Source organism: Rhinichthys klamathensis, unplaced genomic scaffold (assembly GCF_029890125.1).
Source record: "Rhinichthys klamathensis goyatoka isolate OS25496 unplaced genomic scaffold, OSU_Roscu_1.1 h1tg000254l_1, whole genome shotgun sequence".
NCBI lineage: Eukaryota > Metazoa > Chordata > Actinopteri > Cypriniformes > Leuciscidae > Rhinichthys > Rhinichthys klamathensis.
Genome location: NW_026606776.1, coordinates 3,829,303 through 3,853,523, shown reverse-complemented (window position 1 = coordinate 3,853,523; position 24,221 = coordinate 3,829,303). Strand labels below are relative to the sequence as shown.

At 40.2% G+C, this 24,221-nt stretch overlaps 1 protein-coding gene across 4 annotated transcripts in view; it reads left to right on the top strand.

The window, feature by feature from the left end:
* The window catches only part of gulp1b (GULP PTB domain containing engulfment adaptor 1b), a 71,465-nt gene that overhangs the window by 26,139 nt on the left and 21,105 nt on the right, over positions 1-24,221 (top strand). For all 4 annotated transcript variants that reach the window (XM_056266957.1, XM_056266958.1, XM_056266955.1 and 1 more), the window contains exon 2: positions 20,518-20,601. In XM_056266957.1, coding sequence (XP_056122932.1) covers positions 20,518-20,601 — 84 coding nt within the window. The remainder of the gene's footprint in view (positions 1-20,517; positions 20,602-24,221) is intronic.

The window sequence follows — 24,221 nt, the reverse complement described above, 5'->3', positions numbered from 1 at the left end:
TCTTGTTGTTACATATATATATATATATATATATATATATATATATATATATATATATATATTGTTTTGCCATTGTGTTCAGCATGTTGGTTCTGCCCTTTGACCTAGTTTTCCCCAGTCTGTTTAATTAGTAATTTCATTCACCTGTTGTCCATTAATTATATCATTAGTTCCCTTTGTTTGTCACATGTGTATATATACCCTGTGTTCACACGTGTTCTCGGTTTGTCCTCTTTTGTGATAGTGTTTGGTTGTTTATTCTTTGTTGTTTATTCCAAGTTTACTATTAAATATTACTCCAGTTAAATCTCCTTCATTGTGCGCTTTGTTAACTCAACCATTCCGTAAAACACTTATAAGTGTTTAATCATTTTAAATAACAATTGTGTAGTGCTTTACAAAATACAATGTTGGATGGTAATACAAATAATGTCTGTCTACACTAGTTATTGGTCAATGAGAAGTCTGATACACCCCTTGTTTACTTGCACTCTACTTCACTCTTAGAGAACGTCAATGAGTCTCATTATTTGATGCTCCTTTGCTAAATAAAAACCAGCAGTTATTCCTTTGGCTGGATTGTTTAGCTCAATCAAATTTGACAGGACCACCTGAACATCAGATTCATTCAGTTTGCTTTGCCTTCTCCTGCTGCCTCTTGCTCATTCAAATTTATTTGACAAAAAACAAGCCAAATGAATGAAATTGCTTTAATCTGTCCTTGAGCTGCTTTACTGCTCCTCATAGAGGAGAGAAAACGGCCCCTCAGAAATCAATGCCTGACAGTAAAATATGGGCATATTTTAAGTGACTTGAGAAGTTGCAGCATTTCACCAGGGAAAGTCCTTATCATGCAGAAACAGCCATGACGATTAGAGGAAAATTATAAAACCGGATTTAACGCATGCTCCAAGTCACCTGCTAAGATTTATGAACCTACTTCATTATTCCAGGGTGCTTTGTCTTGTCAAGTGTAGGCACTGCCCATGAGACCTGAGCAACGCTGGCGCGCCTCTTGGTGTGTGTTCGATTATACACTTGGACCTAAAACGTGCCAGTATAGCTCATTGAAACACTGTTGATCCACTGTCCCACTGAACGATACACTACTAGGACTACAGTAAAATGTCAATATGAGCCACGTTAGCGAAGTACACCTCCCCACCAATCATTAACAAAGTGCTCTCCTTCATATAACACAAAGCCTTGATATTCTGCATGCCAAGTCCAAAAGGCAAATTTCCATAAAAATGTATGTAAGTGCAACACAACACCTAAAAGGACAGATTGCATCCTGAAAAGTCTTTGTCGGTACTGATTTAGGATGTTTTCTGTATTTCTGCCAATACAGCAAGACATCGTGCTGCATATTCAATGCTGAATTATCCCATCTACTGATTTACACCCTAATTGGCTTTCTCAATAGTCCTTATAATGAGATTATATGCTTCACGGAGCAGCACGTCCCTTTTGGTCTCCATGGGCCCTATTTTAACGATCTAAGCGCATGGTCTAAAGCAGGGCGCAAGTTCACTTATCCGAATCCACTTTTGCTAGTTTAATGATGGGAAAAATGGTCGGCGTGCCAGGCGCATGCTCTAAAAGGGTTGTCCCTATTCTCTTAATGAGTAATGGGTGTGTTTTGGGATCCAATCAGAGTCTCATCTCCCATTCCCTTTAAATGCCAGCTGTGCTCGCGCCATGGCGGATTCGCTATTTACATGACGGAATTTGATAGTGGAAAGCCCGAACGCTTCTCCAGAGCGCAAACGGAACTGCTCGTGCGCAAGGTAAAAGTGCGCAAGTAGATCATTTACGGGACAAGCCAAATTCTTTATGTACACAATAATAATCTTTTACATTGTAATCCTTTTATTTTAAATATTTGGCATGTTTGTGTGCTGCTATGCGTCCTTGTGTGTTTAATAAGCTGTGTACTTACGTTGTGGACCCGCCTATAGGCGCACATTACTAACGTGCTCTTTAAATAACAAAAAATATTGCGCCATTGACTTTAGACCAGGTTTCAGTTTGTCAATGGCGCAGTCTATTTCTGTTGCCTCAAAATAGCAACATGCCAACAATGCGCCTGAACACACCTCGTTTTCAGACCAGAACGCCCATGGGGCGCACAAATGGACTCAAATGCATTTGCTATTTAAACAAGTGGCGCAGGACGTGAAAATGATAACTGCGTCCGACTGAAACTAGCAAAAAACACTTGCGTCGGGTGTAAGATTGGGCCCCATATCTGATGGGGCCATATTCCCTTAAAGGAACCCTTTCCATGGAAGCTGTTGGTTCCAAGCCTTTGAGCGGCCTTGGTAGGCCTTCCATTGTTCGGAGGCCACTTTGAGGCTTATAGCTTGGGCAGTGACCGTAGGGAATGATCTCACTGACAGCTTGTATGTGACCCGAAGGGGGAGTGTTTCTTGGCATTTTCTGTGAAATTACTGCCAATTTACTCACAGGTGTAGTTCATTACTCACAGGTGTAGTTCATCAGTAATCACGCCACCGGCCTCGCGCCGTTCTCTCACGTCCCTCAACCTTGTCCTGCTCGCCACATACCCCCATCACCCCTCGCAGGCCGGGGGGTACTCCCGAGACTGCGCTCTACTCCCCCCCTCACCCGGGGGGACCGGTCACGGCGTTTGCGGTACCTGGGGGCATGGACAGATGAGGCGAGAGAAAAGGAGATGTAAGCATGAGGAGCGACAGATACGAGAGAGGGGAGAGAAAAAAATAAAAATCTTGTTCCGGTTCCCACAACGCGCTGCCACGGTGGACGGCGACGCCTTGGCTACATATTAGTGTTGTCAAAAATATCGATATTTCGATAAATATCGATACTGAAATATCTGAACGGTACCAATACTAATTTCCCGAAGTATCGATACTAGCCGAGCAGTCACTTTCACTTCTCTCAAAAGGCGCGTTGACAAACACCACACGTGACGCACTCGTCTCATTCGCTCTGGTTAAATAGCAAAAGTGAAGTGAATGGAAAGATGGCGAGGGTGGCGCCCCCGCGACCGGCTTTGGTTGATTGATAAAGAACACCGCGAGCGGGCTGCGGGCATGTCGGAGAATAGCGCGGACACGCGCAAAAAACACACCGCGAGCGGGCATGTCGGAGAATAGCGCGGACACGCGCAAAAAACACACCGCGAGCGGGCATGTCGGAGTCGGAGAATAGCGTGGACACGCGCTACACACCGCGAGCGGGCATGTCGGAGAATAGCGCGGACACGAGCTACACACCAGAAACGGGCATGTCGGAGAATAGCGCGGACACGCGAGCGGGCTGCGGGCACCCAACAGATTGTTTGACTATCAATAATCCCTCACATCACTCATTTTTTTAAATTATTGTATAGGTGAAAACAGACTTAAGGAACAGGCTCCAGGGGTAGGCTACTATTTAGCAGCATATGCTCAGCATCAGGGGTGTTTGTTGTTTGGACAGACCTGCCCCCACTGCTAAAAAAAATCCTCAAGGAAACACTGTAACTCTTCTCATTTGAACTTTTCTGAAACATTAACCAAGATGGCCTAATATTGTTGATAAGAGTCTGTGTTGTCTCGTTTTAATTCTTAAAGTTAACATAATCTGACTGAGGGATCTTAGACAAGTAAATATTGTAACTGTGGTCAAATGTAAATTAACTGGTGCCTATTTAACTTTATTCAAAAATTATTATTTAATTCTGCAATTTTCCTTCATTAACGATTATCATCAATTTGATTACACAGATATTAATTAAACTAAACAGCTAGACAATGGCATCTCTGAATTCAATAATGACATGCCTTTAACTGAAAATTGAATGTTTAATCTTATTATTATACATTACTGACTCTCTATCCTCCAATTTGATACTGTTAAGTGCTTTTTTGTTACAGTATATTTTAATCTTTGATAACAGTAGGTAATAAAAATACATCATGTTAGCTCTGGTCCAATTAAAAAATATAAACAAATAGAACTCAGATGTTTTTTTTCATGTAAAATATACCTCATTGTCATGTTCTAGACTTGTTATATTTAGCTTTAAATAAAAAAAATACCCCCTTAATATTGTGGCAGTTTTTTCTCCGTGGTATCGAAAATGGTATCGAATATCGATATTTTTCAAGGTATCGTATCGAAGTTAGAAATTCTAGTATCGTGACAACACTACTACATATTGTTTTTTATGTAAAGTGATCACAAAAGTATTAATTTTATTGAGTAAGAAAATTACTACATAAAAACATTTTCTTTTTGTTTTCATTCGACCTGTAAATTATATACTAAGCGCACAATGTATGTGTTGTTAATTGAACTTATTTATATGTACTAAGTAAATCTTAGAACAGTTAACTAAAATAAAAACTTGAGTTAACAAAAAAAAATGGTCAAGCTTGATTTTTGTTTCTGTCAAGTGAACAAAATTTTTATGCAATTTTGCACTCAAATTTTGTGTCATGGACAAGTTTCTAGCAATTGAAATGCTGGTTGACCAGCTGTTTATCAAGAAAATGCAGATGTTGAAGCTTGTTGATAGACATTGTCTTTATGGTGAGGCTGGTGGCCCAGGAAAGTCTTAAAGGGGTCATATAATGCCATTTTCATACAAGTTAATTTGATTCTTTAGGGTCTAAATGAAAAGTTTGAAATATACTTTAATTAAAAATTCTCATTAGTATTGTAAGAAAACACTCATTTTACCTGGTCAAAAACAGCTCTGTTTTCAGCATGCCGTTTAACCCTCTGGGGACCAAGGGTTTTTTGGGGCCCTTGGGATGTTTTGACATGCACTGACATTTGTGCTTTTTTCAGTTATTTATAAACATGTTAATGGCAAAGGTGTAAATTCACTCTATATAGCACAAACGGGGCTACCATAATCTGTGAGCAACATGTATGTACATGTTTGTATTTTTGAGAGAATATTATTTATGCATGGTTATTGAAAAACTTAAAAATAAAAGTTTCTGAAATAAGGCCACAAAACACATATTGATTATTTCTTCACAAGACTTTTGAAAATTGTATCACATAGTCTAGAATATTTGCTCCAAAACTATGTGAGAATCACCCTGACTACTCATTTAGATAAGTCAATAAAGTCTTTTATAATGTGTATGACGTGTTTAGTGTGAGAAAGCTTTATGCAAGGAGGCGTGATCTCTCATTAATATGTATGGCATTTCACACCTGAGAAAGACAAAGACCCTGCCATAATAGCCCTATTAGGTGCTATCAGGCCCCATTACGAGGAGCCTTGCACAAAGAATGAGGAGATTTAAAAAAGAATGGCTTTTAGATTGTTTGGATTTATTTACAACACAACATAATCCAAAGATACACAACAAAGGACAAAAAAGCACATTAGTAAACACACTGATCTAAAGACAGAGGCTTGCACAGTCACACAGCATTGTCCCATTCCTGAAACATAGTACATACCTGTCATTTCCAAGGTGTTTGATTTTTCATTACAGTCTCCTGTGAATGTTGAAGTCAGCAGGACTGATATCAAGAGAAACTATACGGCTGCACGACTTTGGGCATGCATTGTAGATTTTTCTGGTTAAAATAGCTTTTTAATTATAGGCTATATATATATATATATATATATATATATATACACACACACTGCTTAGAATTAGAAGAGAACACACCCATGCTAAAGTTGACTAAAAAGAGGAATAAAAAAATCTTAATGCCTTAATTAAAAAATTAGGAAAACTCTAACCTTTAGGGACGTGAATAATGTCCCTGAATTCTTTGTGAATGAATAATGTATCGCAAATAATTAAATGTTCTTCTTTAAAATACAGGGTGCATACGTCTGGACACTTCTATCCCCAGAAACTCCTAACAAAAGCTGATGTCTTTATTTTGAAGCTTATTTGATGCTTATTTGATTTGAAAAACTTTATCCAAAACTAGTCAACGAAATTTTGTCTTTTATTTCGTCTGTAAGAGTGCGTATCTGTGCGTTCATTCATTCATTTACACACACACAGAGAGAGAAACATGATTCACATTTAAACAGTATGCTATTTTTCCGTTTACAGACACTAACGTTATTCTATATCGCGATTAGAACAAAGCACAGCCATAAAACACTTAGAGTTCTCAGCTGAATCTGTTGCTCCTCCTCGAAGTGAAAATAAACCAGCACTTCTGTATTAAATGTCCCAGGATTATTCCTCATAGCCGCGCAAGACGAATCTTAATCTGACTAAAAAATATAGTGCGTTTACAGCATTTGCCTGGGGGCGTTTATCTATTTTGCAAATGGCCTCAACACATTATCTTATGAATAGTGCGCTCTGCGAGTGGGTGTGAACAAATTAACGATAATGAGCTGAGACAGGAGAAACTGTACTTCTCTTTAGTTTCAGACAGATTACATTGCAGGAGAATATTTGTTTTAAATGTGAATTGTTTTATTTAAAAGTAGAAATTTAAAGCGTTCTTTAGACGTATGTTTCATGTTTGTGTGATAAGTATTAGCGGAGTTTCCGTTCATTTTCCAGACATGTTTCAGAAAGATTTTTGCGGAGACAGAGTGAGCTGAAAGCGCACCCTGTTTATTTTATTTATTTAAAAAAAAACACAAGGTTTTGATTAGGGATGGGCATTCGATTAAATTTTCTTAGTCGATCGTCGGGAGAATTAACGATCGACTATCGATTAATCATTAATATTTTTTATATATTAAAATTAATTATTTATTTAACTTTTTATAAATTAAAAATGCAATGAAAATACAAAAATACAGCGTGTTTTTCCTCGATGAGATCTTTATTACAAGATAATCAACTTGCGGCAGTTAAACTGGACATTCGGCTAAACTTGAAATATGCGCTGCGGTCCTCTAAAAAGCAACAAAACCTGCAGCTGCGAGTTGGCGTCCTCAAACAGAGACCCGATCGTTTGTTCCAAAATAATAATAAAAAAAATCATGTTAAACAATAACTTAACCAAAAACATAATAATACTCAATGTAACTCAAAACTATCCAAGGTACGAAGTCGAGAAAGAGTGTAAGAGAGATTAGCCTACCTAGCAACAAATTAGGCTACTTAACAAAGCCTCAAAAAAAATATCTATTAACTCACATAAAACTTCTGCACCAGTCTACTGATTTTTGTTGAGAAAGATAAGCATGTTGATGACATGGACTGGGCCTGGGGTCAGACGCGACCGCAACATGGTGACCGTCAAGCCTCGTTTATACTTTTGCCTGGCTCTGCAGCGTGAGTCTCCGCAAACGGACGAGGCGTTTATACTCCACGCGCTCGCCTGTAAAACGCCGAATACCGCAATGACGTCATTTTTGCCTCGCGCACCTTTGCTCGTGCTTGTGCGGACGCGTCGAGGTCGAGTGTAAACAAACTCTTCAGTCCAGCCGCCGAAAACACCCGCTCTGAGGGGACTGACGTTGCCGGGATGCACAGGTACCTCTGCGCTAACTTGACCAGCCCGGGAAACAACTTATTCCGTTCACTTTCCACCCGTCTGCAGTGGTGCAATCCAGCGGTTCATTGCTTCAAGGCTCACATTACGCAACGCAACCATATTACATTTACATTTACATTTAGTCATTTAGCAGACGCTTTTATCCAAAGCGACTTACAACTGAGGACTAAACCAAGCGAGTCATCGTGAAGAGGCAAAAGCAACGCAAGAAGTGCTCGAAATACAAAGTTCAGACATAGCTCGGAGTAGCATAAGCCAGGCAAGCGAGGATTTAGAGGAAAGGATTTTTTATTTTATTTTATTTTTTTAGTTTTAGTTTTATCGATAACAAATTAACATGATCGACGAAATTCTTAATGATCAATTATCGATCGTCGATTAATAATGCCCATCCCTAGTTTTGATGTTAATGTGAGTGTACACAAAAAAAGAAGACCCTCTATAGTTTATAATCATGTATTGATTTTATTTATATGACCATAAATGACGGAGTATTTTAAGTCTATGTTGCTGCTATGTGAAAAAAAAACAGCAAAACGCGCAGGCGCGTTCTTGGTCCCCAGAGGGTTAAGTGCATGTGTCTTTAAATGATAATGACTCCGCCCCTCCGTTCTTTGGGGCGTTTTGACACAACACACGTTGAGGGTATATTTTGGAGAAAGAACGGCAGCGGGAGTCTCTGAGGACGCATCTGTGCAACCGTATCAATTTGAACCGGAGTCGGACCCGGAACAAGATGACGGCCCCAAAGAAGTTTGACAATTAAGGCTTGAACAGGACGTTTCTGAATGGTTGGTTAACATAATGTCACTTTGATCTATCTGTGTATGCGCTGGCAGAGTAGTGAGATACGAACGCTATGTGTTTACTGATGTATACGTACACAGTTTGTAATAACACAATAACCATAACGCGTTGTTCATTATAAACGTGGGATTATGAATTATATTAAGAACGTCGTACATAGAGAACATGCCGTAATGTACCCTGAGTGTAAAACCATTCATCGTGAGGCGTGCAAGCGATTTGCAAAGATTAATATAAAGGTTAATAAAACTTAACACTCACTTCTTCTGGAGGTCCTGCAGGGACACGAATAGTTGGTACCGATTCTTTTTTCAGGAGCAGCTTCTTAGCAAAACCAGCTTTATACCCTCATAAAGCAGTCTGGTGAGAAATGATTCGCGCAAACATGAAAGCATTGACGTTGCTCATGGGGAATATTCCCTTCGAAAACAAAACTCAGCCACTGCGTCTTCAGCGGTTCGGATTTAGGAACATCAAAATGACTGCTGTGTTCGTTATTACACCCAAGAACAGAACACCACAATCGCTTAGACGCCATTCTACTCCAGCGTATCAACAATGGCGGACTATGATGACAGCTCGCTCAGGGCGGGTCTGTGTTGAAACGCTGCTGTCAATCAACAATCGTGGGAGGGGCGTCCGATCTAGTGACGTCACAAGATCGAACGGCTCGATTTGAGACGGGAAAACATATAAGGAGATTTAAAAAAAAAAACACTGGATGGATTTTTATCATTATATGATGGTTGTGTACAGGCACTGCCAACACACATTTCAGTACAATCAACTTGAAAAAGTGCATGTACCATTATATGACCCCTTTAATTAAGATACCTAAAGTTCGCATGAAATCAAAATTGAAGTTAAAAAGCTTTTAGTATGATGTTAGCTAGTGTGCTCCAAAACAAAGACAAAATTCGCATTTAGAAGATATAAGCATTCAAAATTTACAGTCTCTCACTTCCGTCAGTATGGATCAACGATTTTGATGACATCACTCTGCACTTCAGTTTCTCAACAGATTTTCTGTCCAATCAAATGCTCTCTAGAATCTGAAGCGTCCCGCCACCTATATGGAGCTGAAGCTGTATTCGGTCACTTGTTCACACATTTACTATTTTCTACATAGTGAGTGGCACATAGTACACTATATAGGGGATAGGGAATGATTCAGAACATGTAAATATGCGTTCCATTGGGGTGAATGAAGTCTGTTTTCACGTTAGTTTCACATGAACTTGCCGCAGCGCGTACACAGTCTGCTCTGGTCCAGAGACACGACAGCACACAGCGGATCATATGCGAGAGTCGGCGCAGACCACAAAACCTGTCGGACCCATTTCTGCACAGAATGCTTCTGCACAGAACTGCGGCTTTGTTTATATCACAGCTCGCCGTTGAGCTCGGCTTTACCGAGCTCAACGGCGAGCTGTGATATAAACAAAACACAATTTTTTTTCTATTTGCTATTTTAAAAAGGGTGAGGAGCTGTTCGATATGTCCCGCCCTGTCTTCCTGTTTCAGTGGAAATTTACGTCACCACATTGAATAATGTTGTGTGTTTCAAGGCACTTTGGTGGGCCTTTAAAAAAAGCCTGGTGCAGACTCCAAAATATGGATTTAAAAGGGATGTAAGAGCCTGCATAGATTTTTGCACGTCTTTGCATGTGTGAAAAAATTTCTTGAGTGATGACCTGACCTTCATCTAGGTACTCTGGACGACCCCATACTTGTCTTATTTTAGTACTGGTTTTCTAGAAGCCTACAGTGTATCTGTCACTGTAAGAATAAATGTGTTACTGATTGATAGCAATGTCCTTTTTTGCTTAATAGAGCTCCAGGTCATGCTTTTTTGAGGCAATGCAGAAGAAATTGCTTGTCCTCTGTCTTAAAGCAGAAACCGGCAGTGATAAATGATACTGTTTTAGCTTTGTGAAGGTTACTCATATACTCATATCTGGTCATTTTCTTGTCAAAATAATTTATCTTTGACTTTGACTGTACTCCTGAAAGTAGCCTATGGGCAGAGTCAGAGTAGATGTCATATGCACTGGCTGGCTATATAAAGCTATAATAAGATGATACATTCACTTTATAGAGAACTTTCAGGGACATCTAAACAAAACAAGAAAACATGCTAAAGCGAGGGTTCTCAACTTTGGCCCTCGAGGTCCACTTTCCTGCAACATTTAGCTCCAACCTTGATCGAACTCCACTACCTGTAACTTTCTATTAATCCCAAAATCCCGAAATCCCGAAGACCTTGATTAGCTTGTTCGGGTGTGTTTAATTAGGTTGGGAGCAAAACTCTGCAGGACAGTGGACCTCGAGGGCCAGAGTTAAGAACCCCTGTGCTAAAGACTCAGCATATCAATGAAACCCAAGTCAGAGTGTTCAGCATGTGTTAAACCATCAGTTAAACAGAATGTATATGAGTGGGGAAATGTTCATATATCACTGGGACAAAGAAGAGCCAGCAAAACTAAACCAAAGCTTACCTTTAAGACAGACGTGTACTTTTATTCATCACACATAAGGGTACCGGGTAGTTCTAGGAACTTAGTTCTACGAACTAGCCACCAGGGTGGTTCCCCGAGAACTAATGGTTCCCGAACATTTTCCTGGTTGCATTCGCAACGCCAGTAAGAACTTTGAAGTGACATAAGCCGCGCTTGTTGTTGTGACTTTTATTTTGACGGCGCGGCGGACCTTTATTCTGACAGTGCTGAGAACGCCAGCCAGAGCCTGAGCACACAGTGCTCGCATTCTCCGTGTTCATTAGTTTACGATCTGTCTAACTGTCCTGTCTAATACGATATTAGATAGAACTTTTATACATAGAAAGTAGACAGTATATGAAAAGTTATTAGCTTATGCCGTGTGGTTGATGTACAGTGTTGCTAGCTGAGCAGAAATACATAATCATGCTTCGCTTGGTCCCCTCAAAGTTGCGTTGGATTTTCTCCTTAGCGTAAAGTTTAAGAGGCCCATCTATCACTGGTTTCCATGTTCGTAGAGTTAGTTTCTGGAGTAAATATATATGCTATAATCTGTGTGTTTACATAGCTTTTTTTATAAATGTCGGGTGCTCGTGTTTCGCGTGCGTTCGGCCAATCAGCGTACACTAACGTCACTGGTAGTTCCTATAGTGCTGGTTTAGACCCTACTCTGAAGTAGTCGCTAAATTAGTTCCTCCAAAAGAAGTTCCTAGAACTAAAATCATTCCTAGTTCCTGCTGTGTGAACACGCCAAATAACGGGTACTTCCGCCAATAGTTCTAGGAACTATGAAAAGGTTTCTCCAGTGCAAAAGCCCCTAGGTAGAGTTTGAGGGTTGCCCGGGGTGTTGCAAGGTAATAGTGATTTAGCTTATGTCATATATATAAGCTATCATCCATTTACAAGCATGCCATCCCTGCAGACATTACGAATAAGGAGCATATAATGTGTGAAAAGATTGAACAAGTGCACCCCATTAAAACTTCATGAAGATTCAGGACATCAGGCTTTCCCGGTCAAAATCTGATTCCTGTCACAGTTATTGGCATGTGTGTGTCTGTGTGCAAACCATTTCACTTAGGTCCTTGAGAATCACTATACTTATTTCCAGACCAATTTATAATCTGCAGCTAAATGTGATTTGATGTGTATCCTGAAATGGAATATGATTGGAATGAAATTGCTTCCTATGCTCCCTGCTACCCATCTCTATAGCATTTCACGCCTCAACTTTAAATTACTTTGTCAAGAGTGTTTTTCAGTTTTAGGCCACTGAGCCGTCTTTGCAGAAGGAATATAATTGAACCCATTATTTTACATTTGTCAGATCTCTGCGTGTATTTAAATATATAAAATCAACTTCAAACCTTATCCTTCACTGATAAGACATTTCAAATTTGTCAAAAAGCGAGTGCAACACTTGGCTGAGACACTCATATAACGTCAGAAGCAAAAATACACTTTAATGGACTTGAATTGGGGTAAGGTCTTGTCAAGAATGCTAATGTGCTTAACTGAAGAAAATTATTTTAAATACCTCCTTTGTTAGCCTGTCACACCTGCTAAAAATACTGTGGTGAATGGGCTGAACAATCGGTAATAGTGAGTAAGGATCATTGGGATCAAACTAATTTTTACTAGAATTTGTACAGAAACAACCGATTCTTCAACTTTAAGAAAAAACAGGCATATTAGTAATGTGACATTACTAATTACATTAATTGTCTTGGTTATGATGTGTGACCAAGTTGTGAAGTGAGTCTTACGGTAGCCCTAAAAAGTATTTGAGTTCTTATGAATGTAACCATGGCATTGCATTAGCTAGCAAAGCAATTATTTGAAATAAAGTTTTTTGTTAAAGAAAAATAGCTGTCATTTTGTTTGTTTTTCGGTACATTTAATTTAATCCATAAGAAAGAAATATCACAAAGTTTATTTATATTTTTGAAGTGTTTTTTAATGTTTTGTCTCACATATCTGCTAGAGTTTCAGATCTCAACAGATTTAATAAAATCAAAAGTGAGAGATTTCATTTGAATAAATGGACTGCATTTATATAGCGCTTTCACTGATTCAGGTGTGTTTAAATAGGGCTGGAGCCCTATGAAATGTATATAAAATGTATATATTTTTAATTTTACATATAAAATGTATGTAAAATATAAAATTAGTTCTGAAGGGTTTTCTCCATAGACATAAAATCACTAAATAATTAGGACCATGTGAAATGCTCAGCAACTATTATTGGAGTTTCTCCTTTTAACGTGTTGCCTTTAAACTTCTGAACTTGGAAAGGTCACCGTGCATCACATCCTCTCTGCCTCGTGTCAATGTTGTGAGATTATATGAGCCATTTTAAGACATAGGCTGTCATGCTCAGTCAAGAGTAATAAATCCTTGTGTCTCATTAAACTAATCCTTCCTTAAATGCACGAGTGGCATTTTTAATGTATCATTTCATGCATATTTTTAACGTTGCTTTTCCCTCTCTTTTTTTTAAGTTCATAAGTTTTTTTCACATTCACCCTGAATGGAAGATTGTCAGAACTGAAAGCTTAAGCAGCTCTTCAAGGAGGAATGCTCAGGCTTAGCAACTTTTCTGAACGCAGGCTGTCAAATTGGCGTTCTGTCTTCTGCACATTCTATTTCCGATATTTTCTTATTCTTCCATTTTCTTCTCAAGAGGACGATTCTTGATTGACAGCTGAAGTGCTAGCACAATATGAAGTATTTCGAGCTAAGGGTCTTTTGCGCTGCAGTTCAGACAGAGCAAAGCTTTGACTCAGATAAAAGGCTGATATGTGCTTCACTGTTGTTCAGCCACTTGACTCCTGCTCCTGTCATTGGCTGCGTTTATACTGGCACAAAAAAAAAAAAATTTTTTACTCACATCTGACACAGATCGGAATTTGTTGCACACGTGTAAACACAAAAATCCACACGATCACATCCTTTCTGTGCCAAATTTGTTTTTTAAATTAGATACATATCCAATATCTGGACATCTGACCTACATCTAATGTATCCGATTCCCCTTGGAATTCCAAACCACTCCAAGGCGAAGGCGACAAGTTTGCCCACAAAGATAGCTTTTTTATGTCGTATTACTATACGCACACACCGCCGCCGACTTGAGCTTCCAAAGTTACCGGAAATCATTCATTTTCAATGGAAGCTGGCTTCTCTCAGCTGCGAGCGTCAAATCCATCGGCGTCACGTTTTGGGTGTTTTGAGCGACCAGAGCTTCAATCAGAAAGTTGAAAGTAGCTCAACTTTATGGTAATGTTCAGCGGCAAGCAGCGGCAAAACGCCAGCAACCAATCGGAATATAGACGTCCTTCGCGCTGGCTGATTCCGGAGAAACATACGTTGTTATGAAGCATTAAATGTTTCGCCCCCACAATAAAAACTGCAGCGCTTTGATCATAAAACTAAGACATATTATGGGGATATATTGAGTAACAACTGATATTTACATGCATAGTTTGCAATACTGTTAATGTCACGATCACGCCAGGCTCTCCCTCACTTAGGGTATGTTTACACGACAACATTATCAAAACGATCCCCGTTTACACTGATCTGCGAAAATGATTAAAAAGGCTGTAAATATGCATGCCACGCCAGAAGTTGGCGATGTCACTTTGTCAAGAAACACCACGCGAACACATAATACGCATGCGTGAACATGTAAAACACATGCCCATGACGTCACTGTTTTCACAAATTCACGTTTTTGTAGTTTACACAGAGACGGTAAAAGCATCTTTTCAAAACCTTGCACTTTGAAATCCGTTTTCAAAAGCTTGCATTTTCAGGCCCCCAAAAAAGACGTGTTGTGTAAATGAACGGCCAAAACGCATAAAAAGTTTTCAGTTCAAAACAGTGTTGTGTAAACATACCCTTACGTGGAGTATTGACCATGCACACCTGACACTCATCTGCCCTTATCACCAGCACCATAAGTAGCACACACACACACACACAGTCTTTGTCTGGCCTTGTCTGATGCTACAGACTCACTTGCCTCGCTACTTACCTGCTAGAATTTCCTGTGAGACTCTACCAACGTTGTTACCTCGATCCAGTCATCTAAGTCGTTATCTATAGTCATCCCACGTCTCCTCTTCTGATCCCGTGTGTGTGTGTGCTCTGCAAACCTGTTAGACAAGCTCAAACTCTCATTTATCTTTCTATTGATCATCTTTAGTGGACTGTGTTCCTGCCGCTTCACTAATAAACTCATCTGTTTGAATCTCTTTACCGTCATTGTAGATCTAAGCCTGTGCATGAGAGTTATAAAGATAGATATAAAGTTATAAAAATATCAGTAATTTACATTACAAGCTATTGATCTTACTTTTTGGTCATATAAATAGCAGCAACTGCACCAATTTGCATAATTTCGCTCCGTTTCTTTGCTTGTGAACTCCAAATTCTTCATACTATATGAGCCAATCAAATGTGATACTAAAATATGACAATCTTTTAAAAAAATCTAACTATTTCATATGGCAGGCTTTACAGGGTTAAAAGAATAAGACAATGGGCGCTATCTTGCACTCGGCGCAAATGACTTTGTACACTGACGCATGTATTATTCCTATTTTGCACCCGCGCAAAGCGGACTTTTCCCTCCACAGACGCACGTCGGTTAACTAAGAAATACACTTGCGCTCCCCGGGGCGGTTCAGCGCAAAGAGGAGGCGTGTTCCGGCGCAAACTTTCCCTCATGCTATTTTGCTGTTCTATAAAACAATTGCGCCACTGACCAGAAAAAAACTAGTCTAAAGTCAGTGGCGCGTTGCGCGTTGTTCATTATGCTATTTTAAGGGCGCATATTTGGCCATAATCAATGTAGCGTGTGCACAACGCGCATACACGTTGATTCTCTCATCTAAGCAGCAGTTTTCATTTTTGCAAATCATACATTATTACGATAGATAGATAGATAGATATATAGATAGATAGATAGATAGATAGATAGATAGATAGATAGATAGATAGATAGATAGATAGATAGATAGATAGATAGATAGATAGATAGATAGATAGATAGATAGATAGACAATTTATTATAAAAGCATGTAGCTTACACATTTACCCAAATTATCATACGCCTGTTTAACAGAAGTTAATTTGGGTGGGTTTCTCCATCCCCAATGTCACTTCTGTGTGTTTTACGGCCCTGACGAGAATGTTGCTCTCCTCGGCTGTGAACCGCTCCTGGCGCGCGCCTGGCAAATCCGCCGTTATAATAGGAATCCGCTTTAGAACAAGCGCACCTGCTCTTAAAGGGAATGTGAGATGACGCTCTGATTGGTTTATTTCACGTTACGCCCAAACCACACCTATGAATAATGAAGCTACTTCAGGCCAACCCCTTTTAGATTTGCGCCAGGCGCAAGAGGCATTTATCCCGCCGGGAAAATAGCAACAGCGCCGGGATCCGCCCACAAAGTTACTTGCGCTTTACGCTTTGACACTTGCGTTTCAGATCGTTAAAATAGGGCCCAATGTGTATTGCATGGCAACAAGGTGAGATTTTACACTGTGTTTGCAGTACGTCAATTGCGTGGTGTCTCTGAGGTGTGTTTGTTCTATTGCAAAAGGACCGGCCCTTAGGAATTTACTTTTTGATATTGAATGTGTTTGGTTCAGTGTTTTTGACATCCTCAGCCTCCAACATTTCTTTGAGGCTTTGATCTTGTGTATTTCTATGTCATCTCACTCATCAACTCAACATCAACCAAACACTTCACAGCAAAAGTAGGAATTGATACCACCTATATGACTAAGGGTGGCTATATACTGAACCACAGAAATCCTGTTTGAGCAAACTATGCCAGGATACTTTTAAACAGATGTAAAATATTTTTAGTCACTTTGCACAGGATTGTCATTCAACACTCAAAGTGTAAGTGACATTTACCACTCTAATTGGCGAGAGAGTAGCTGCAGCAAACTTTCACTGGGGTTAAGTGTCTTGCTCAGGGGTGCAATGGTAATTGCAGGTTTGTTATCTCAGCAACTCAGTACCTGCTGCATCACCCTACGTCCCTACCTCTGATTTAATCCACAACCTCCTCAGGGCATATAGTTCTACCATGATCACTGACGGGCTAGCCTGACGTCGTCATACTCAGATTCTAGTCAGAATGTGAGTCTGATACTGCTCCATTGGGCTGTGATTATGGGGCGTGTTTCAACCAAACCAGGAAAAAAAATGCCTCTGCACTCAATTGGATCGACCGAATCTCGTAGGAAGGACGGCAAAAACATCTTTCCGATCGACAAATGCCTTGATCGCAGTTCTCTGTTCCTCTTTTAAAATGAATGTGCTGTATAGATCTTCTATAACAGACGCGATGGCTGAATCTACACATCTAAATTCTCCAACGGCAGCCATTCTTTGTTGTAAACGAATTCAACCCAAGCGCTCTTTGGTGACGTGGATGATTGCTTTACGGTTGATCATCTGTCCATCATCGTATAAAGCCCGCCCTGACAATTTGATTGGTCCGAACAGCTTTGGTTCGGGCATACTTGCTTCACAACGGATCAAGTCCAGAACGAACTTCCCATCCTCAAATGTTGTGGGCGGGGCTAAGTTCGGCTGGCATCCAGGCTATTGACGGGCACTAAGGGAACGTTAACACGACAGCAACGTTTTTCGTTTGCGCTTTCGCGTAGAGACGACAACGTTGTCAAAATGATCCCCGTTCACACGGATCTGTGAAAACTATTAAAAATGCTGTATTATGCGTGCCAGACCAGTAGTTGGCGATGTCACTTTGTAAAGAAACACTAAGCACCTATAGACTGTAATATCCACGTAATACGCATGCGCATGACGTCACCATTTTCACAAATTCACATTTTTGTACTTTAAACTAAGACAATAACGGTATAATTTTGTTTAAAAAACTTGCACTTTAAAACCCGTTTTCAAAAGTTGCCGTTTTCAGGCCCCTAAAACGCTGTTGTCGTATAAATGAACGGCCAAAAAGTATAAAAAGTTTTCAGTTTTTATTTGAAAACGGTGTAGTGTAAATGGCCCTTGTATTTACTTGCCATAGTGTAAACATAAACTACAACCTTGCAGATAAGTGTTGAAAGTTATATGAAAAGTTCAAGTTTGATGAACTTTGACTTGTGAATTTAAATGACGACCAATAGTGGATTCACAGTAAACATCACAGACCTCTTGGCTGAATTCAAAGAACACAAACTGATTGTTGATGGTATATTTTTACAAAGAATTTATTATTTTTTAATTATTATTTGTGACATATTAAGGCCAATTCATTCACACTGCAGTAACAGACGCCGACCAAATTGCAGACACTTCATCAGGTTTTGTCTGATCAGTGTGTTACCCGTCGCCATCTGTCGCATTGGTCAGCGTTCATTTGTGTGGTTGTGGAATGTCTGAGAAGTGACGTACTATAATCTGGTGATTGTCCATGTTGGTCACCCTCTGTTGGTTCAGTGTGTATTGGTCTTTATTTATTCTAAAAAGAAGCATGACATGACATTCAGGTTTGTTTGTTGCAGTGTCCAATGAAATTCAAATCCAAAATCTAGTGACCATGACTTTAATTTTATTCTTTATATATATATATATATATTTATATATTTCCTCTTTTGTTCTTTAAATGTAGTCAATATTTCATTGTCACATTTATTATTTTAGTAAAATTTACTTTGACTTAATAAACAACAAATGTATACTATATATTTATGTTCCCCTGTACATTCTTCATTGTCTGTGCAGATGTAAATTGTAATATTCATTTTGGAGATATATATATGTCAGTAGGAAATATCAGGAAGTATCAGCCATTTAAACCTGCAAAACTACCTTAAAAAATACACTCACCGGCCACTTTATTAGGTACCCCATGCTAGTAACGGGTTGGACCCCCTTTTGCCTTCAGAACTGCCTCAATTCTTCGTGGCATAGATTCAACAAGGTGCTGGAAGCATTCCTCAGGGAGTTTGGTCCATATTGACATGATGGCATCACACAGTTGCCGCAGATTTGTCGGCTGCACATCCATGATGCGAATCTCCCGTTCCACCACATCCCAAAGATGCTCTATTGGATTGAGATCTGGTGACTGTGGAGGCCATTTTAGTACAGTGAACTCATTGTCATGTTCAAGAAAACCAATTTGAAATGATTCGAGCTTTGTGCCATGGTGCATTATCCTGCTGGAAGTAGCCATCAGAGGATGGGTACATGGTGGCCATAAAGGGATGGACATGGTCAGAAACAATGCTCAGGTAGGCCGTGGCATTTAAACGATGCCCAATTGGCACTAAGGGGCCTAAAGTGTGCCAAGAAAACATCCCCCACACCATTACACCACCACCACCAGCCTGCTCAGTGGTAACAAGGCATGATGGATCCATGTTCTCATTCTGTTTACGCCAAATTCTGACTCTACCATCTGAATGTCTCAACAGAAATCGAGACTCATCAGACCAGGCAACATTTTTCCAGTCTTCAACTGTCCAATTTTGGTGAGCTCTTGCAAATTGTAGCCTCTTTTTCCTATTTGTAGTGGAGATGAGTGGTACCCGGTGGGGTCTTCTGCTGTTGTAGCCCATCTGCCTCAAAGTTCGACGTACTGTGCGTTCAGAGATGCTCTTCTGCCCACCTTGGTTGTAACGGGTGGTTATTTGAGTCACTGTTGCCCTTCTATCAGCTCGAACCAGTCTGGCCATTCTCCTCTGACCTCTGGCATCAACAAGGCATTTCCGCCCACAGAACTGCTGCTCACTGGATGTTTTTTCTTTTTCGGACCATTCTCTGTAAACCCTAGAGATGGTTGTGCGTGAAAATCCCAGTAGATTAGCAGTTTCTGAAATACTCAGACCAGCCCTTCTGGCACCAACAATCATGCCACGTTCAAAGTCACTCAAATCACCTTTCTTCCCCATACTGATGCTCGGTTTGAACTGCAGGAGATTGTCTTGACCATGTCTACATGCCTAAATGCACTGAGTTGCCGCCATGTGATTGGCTGCTTAGAAATTAAGTGTTAACGAGCAGTTGGACAGGTGTACCTAATAAAGTGGCCGGTGAGTGTATGTTCAAGTGCACGTAGGACCAAAGCTGTTTTAAAGGCAAAGGTGGTCACACCAAATATTGATTTTATTTAGTTTATGCCAGTTTATTGATAAATAAAATCTACAGTCTTTCTGGCACTATATTTGAAAGAATCCTCACTTTACAGCATTTTTACACAAGTGCCTAAAACTTTTCACAGTAGGCCTACTGTAGATTTGCAGGTAGGTTTCACTTAAGCGTCTTGTAGACGTTGGCACAGTTCTTCTGGATTTAGTCTGACTCCGTTTTTTCTGTTTCTTCATGTAATCACTGATGGACTTGATTATGTGAGATCTATCATCTTCGTGCGGAGCATACCAGCTGTTGTCAGACTCCTTGTGCATACAAAAATCTCACTGATTATTACAATTAATGGCAAAATGAATTTTTGAAAATGTAAATTGATATTTCTTACTGACACACTACAGCAAAAGATATAAATAACTGACTTAAACCCATTTATGAGGGGTGAAAATACTAATGTGCCTAAGACTTTTGTACAGTATATATATATATTGTTATTGACGAAATCAAAAACCCTTTGACAGTGATCATTTCATTGATAATAACACCGCTTTTTCACAATCATTCTGTTCCTCTGTGTTTTTTCTGCAGGTGGTTTCTCATTGGAGTCCGTCCTCACCACACAGGCACTTCTCAAACTCTGCAGAATGAACAGGGCTTTTAACAGGAGAAAGGGTATGAAAATAGAATAGATTTAATTCCTGCAATGTCAGCTGCCAATATGCCAACAAGCCTGACTGACTGATGAAGATGAATGTGCATTCATGAGGCTGGTTGAACTACAGACTGTTTAATATAAACTTGTTTTGAGAGACAGAATTCACTGTTACACTCAATTTTCCTGAAAGCAAAGTCATTGAAGAACATGTTGGCTAAATGTTTTGTGTTTGATTTCTAATTACGTTTGTTAGGTGCACCATCAGGGATGCAGTTCCTAACATATTTTCTTTGGGAAAGTAATTACTTCCAGGCCCAAACAGCATTAAAACTTGCTAAAATCAAGTTTCACCCCCACACTTCAGGTTTTCAAAGCTTCATTTCTGGCACTCATCTCTGTTCTTTGTTTTCAATTCCAAAATTCCTCAACACACACACACACTTTGGAAAACTTGAACATCATTGACAGACCTGGATTCATAGGTGACATAGGTTTGCCTACTTCCCACAGAAAGTGTGCCTTCTAGGCTAATGTTTTATTAATGGCAGTGACAGAAGAGCCTCTGGACTTGTTGGCATGGTCACAGCCCACATTTGGCGAGTTTATCTCCAGCCACAGACACTGCAGTAGTAGGTTGCTTTGAATATTTCATAGCTCTCTTTTGGGATTTGCTCGTTCCCTGAAATTATCGTTAAGTCCAAACAGGCACTCTCACTCACGACTCTGTTTCTCAGAAGGTGATAATGCTGCTTAACGAACTAGAAATTACGTGAGACTTCACATTCATTGACCTTTACAGTCACCGAGGGACCGTTTGCTGTGTGTAAAATGTTCTGCACCATTTGCCCTATTAATGACAAACGGTTCAAAAGGAAAAAATTTTTTTAGGCATAAACGCATACTGTATGAGTTTGAATGATTCATGCCTCCCCAGTACATAAAAATTCTTAAACTGTTAAAGAATTTATCCATGTTTAGATACTTTTTTTCCCCCTGCAGCTCAGTTGGAACTCATATTGTTGAATAAAACGTTAAAGTCTCTTTAATATTAATCACAGACCTTAATATTTTCCCACCAAAATTTAAACTTGCAATTCTAAAATCCAATGTATAAATGAACCTGGAATGTGCCACAGTGCATTATTAGGTGATTATGTAATTATTGAAACATTTGTGACATTGTAACTGAAATATTCAAATCAGGTAATTAAATAAAAATGTTACTAAATCAGGAGTTTACGAATGAGAATTGAATCAGGAAATCAGTGCTTATAGTGTTATGGATATGTAGAATTGTGGTAAAGGTGTGCTGATTTTTAAGGCGTTACTTTACAAATGAAAAAAACACTTGCTTTAAATATTGAAAATATTCTGCAAGTTATTTTTATAAATTTTATTTATAAATTTTAATTGTAACAAATTAAAAACAAGCATGAGGTTATCTGCTCTTCGTTGGTTAACTGCTTTTAGCTGGTTTAAATATCCCTGACGGACCAAAACTCCTCCAAAACTATCAAAATTAAGATGACCAGTGGAAACTACCTTGGTGGAACACAGTGTTTCCCTTTCGAAAAGGAACGTCGCTGATGCTATTGGGGAACGCCCTCCATGTGAACCGGTGTCTGAAAAACTATCCAATCACGGCAATCAAATTTGACCGGCGACAGCCTATGACGTCACTACTTGTGCGACCCGGAAGTATAAAAGGGTTGCCTAGAGAACATGTCATCCTCTTTTCGTCTTCAGGGACTGTTTTGTCTGATTTGCAATCACCTGAAAAAGGTAAAAACAATCATGGCAAGTGATAAGCGTTTCAAGAAGTGTGTGGATCCGTGTCTCAGGTTTCTGACACCAGATGACACACACAACTTGTGCGTTTACTGTTTGGGCAAAGAGCATGCACGATCAGCTCTTGAGAGACCTTATTGCGCAGAATATGAGGAGCACGTGAGGGAAGGAGCCATTCGCAGCAGGCTGGATGAGCGGTTCCTTTTCTGGCCATAACTCCCCAGCTCCTGTGAGCCTTCCATTCCTTCCTGATCTGCATACTAAGATCAAGAAGGCATGGAAGAACCCATATTCTGCACGCATCCATCGTCAGCAGTGAGCAAACTACGCTGATGTCGAGGGGATGCGTGAACACAGGTATGTGTCGATGCCCCCAATTGACGAGACATTCGCTTCTATCTTGCTGCTGAAGAGTCATCGGCACTAAAAGCTCCGGTCCTGCCTTCCAAGCCACTCAAGATGACATCTCGCTTGAATGTCAGGGCATACGCGGCAGCAGGTCAGGCTGGGGCTGCCTTACACACAATGTCTGTGTTACAGGCATACCAAGCCGACCTGCTGAAGGATTTGGATCAGGGGTAGGGTCTCTCCCCTGACGTAGTGGACGAGCTGCGCCGCACTACAGATCTGGCTCTTCGGGCCACCAGACAAACCGGTGCCTCGATTGGAAGGTCGATGGCAGCAATGGTGGCCATGGAGAGACATCTGTGGCTGAACCAGGCTGACATCGGGGAGAAAGAAAAGGGTTTTCTCCTCGATGCCCCGGTTTCGCCATCTGAACTTTTCGGCGCCTCCGTTGAGACGGTGGTGGAAAAGTTCAGATAGGCGAAGGCGCGCTTGGCTGCATTCAAATCTTGCATTGCGCTGCGGCACGAATCCACCCAGACAACCAGGGGGGCCTGGCCCATCCCGGTTCGAGGATCGGAGACAGGGCCAGAGGTTCAGCGTCGCCTCTCGCGCTCTTCCTCCTCCTACAAGGAGTAGGTCGCAGAGGAGTTTGGAGTTTGTTGGAGACGATCTACTAGAAGCTTTTTCGTCCAGAGTCCCTCAGTATCTGAGCATAGGCTCTTTAGAGTTATATCATCTACAGCTTATCTCTGTAAGGTCTAGTTTTTCCCGTGTACTGGCCTCCTCTTTCTACAAGAGTCGTGTAGCCTAGGCCCGCCTGTGCATTAGGCGATAATGCTAGTGGTTGTTAAGGGTAAAATAAATAGCAGCATAGGTAGCAGGCTATTCCTAAGCCTCCCATGTGGATATATTCTGGGTGTTGTCAGAACTGTCTCTCTGGGAAGAGAGAGTTGGAAGCAGTAATGCTGAGGTCTCCGCTTTCAGAGCTGTATATTATTGCTAGAAATTTCCAGCTAGTCTTTAGGTTGGTTATTTAGGCCCCTTGAATTAATTTTCAAGTCATAAGGTGAAAATGTTGTTGGCTTTATAGCTGAGGCCTCCATTTCCCTTGGGCTTCCGGGTCGCACTAGTAGTGACGTTCGATTGCTGTGATTGGATAGTTTTTTAGACACAGGTTCACGTGGAGGGCATTCCCCAATAACGTCATCGATGCAGTGTCTCGTTCCCTGTTCTCAGGGAACAGATGTTACAGTCGTAACCCAGACTATTTGCCACCAGGGATGACCTTTATTTAGGTGAAGTTTTGCTATTATTTTGCAAAAGGTTGAAACTGAAATCATGTTCACAAGATAAATAAGCCTGGCATGATAATAACTTTGGTAATAGGTTGTATTTTAACATCTAAATTAATGCAATTAAGTGACCTCATCCATGCACTTGCTTTTCACCAGTTGTTTTGAATACTTACCCTTTATGATTATTTGTGTTTAAACTGACAGCT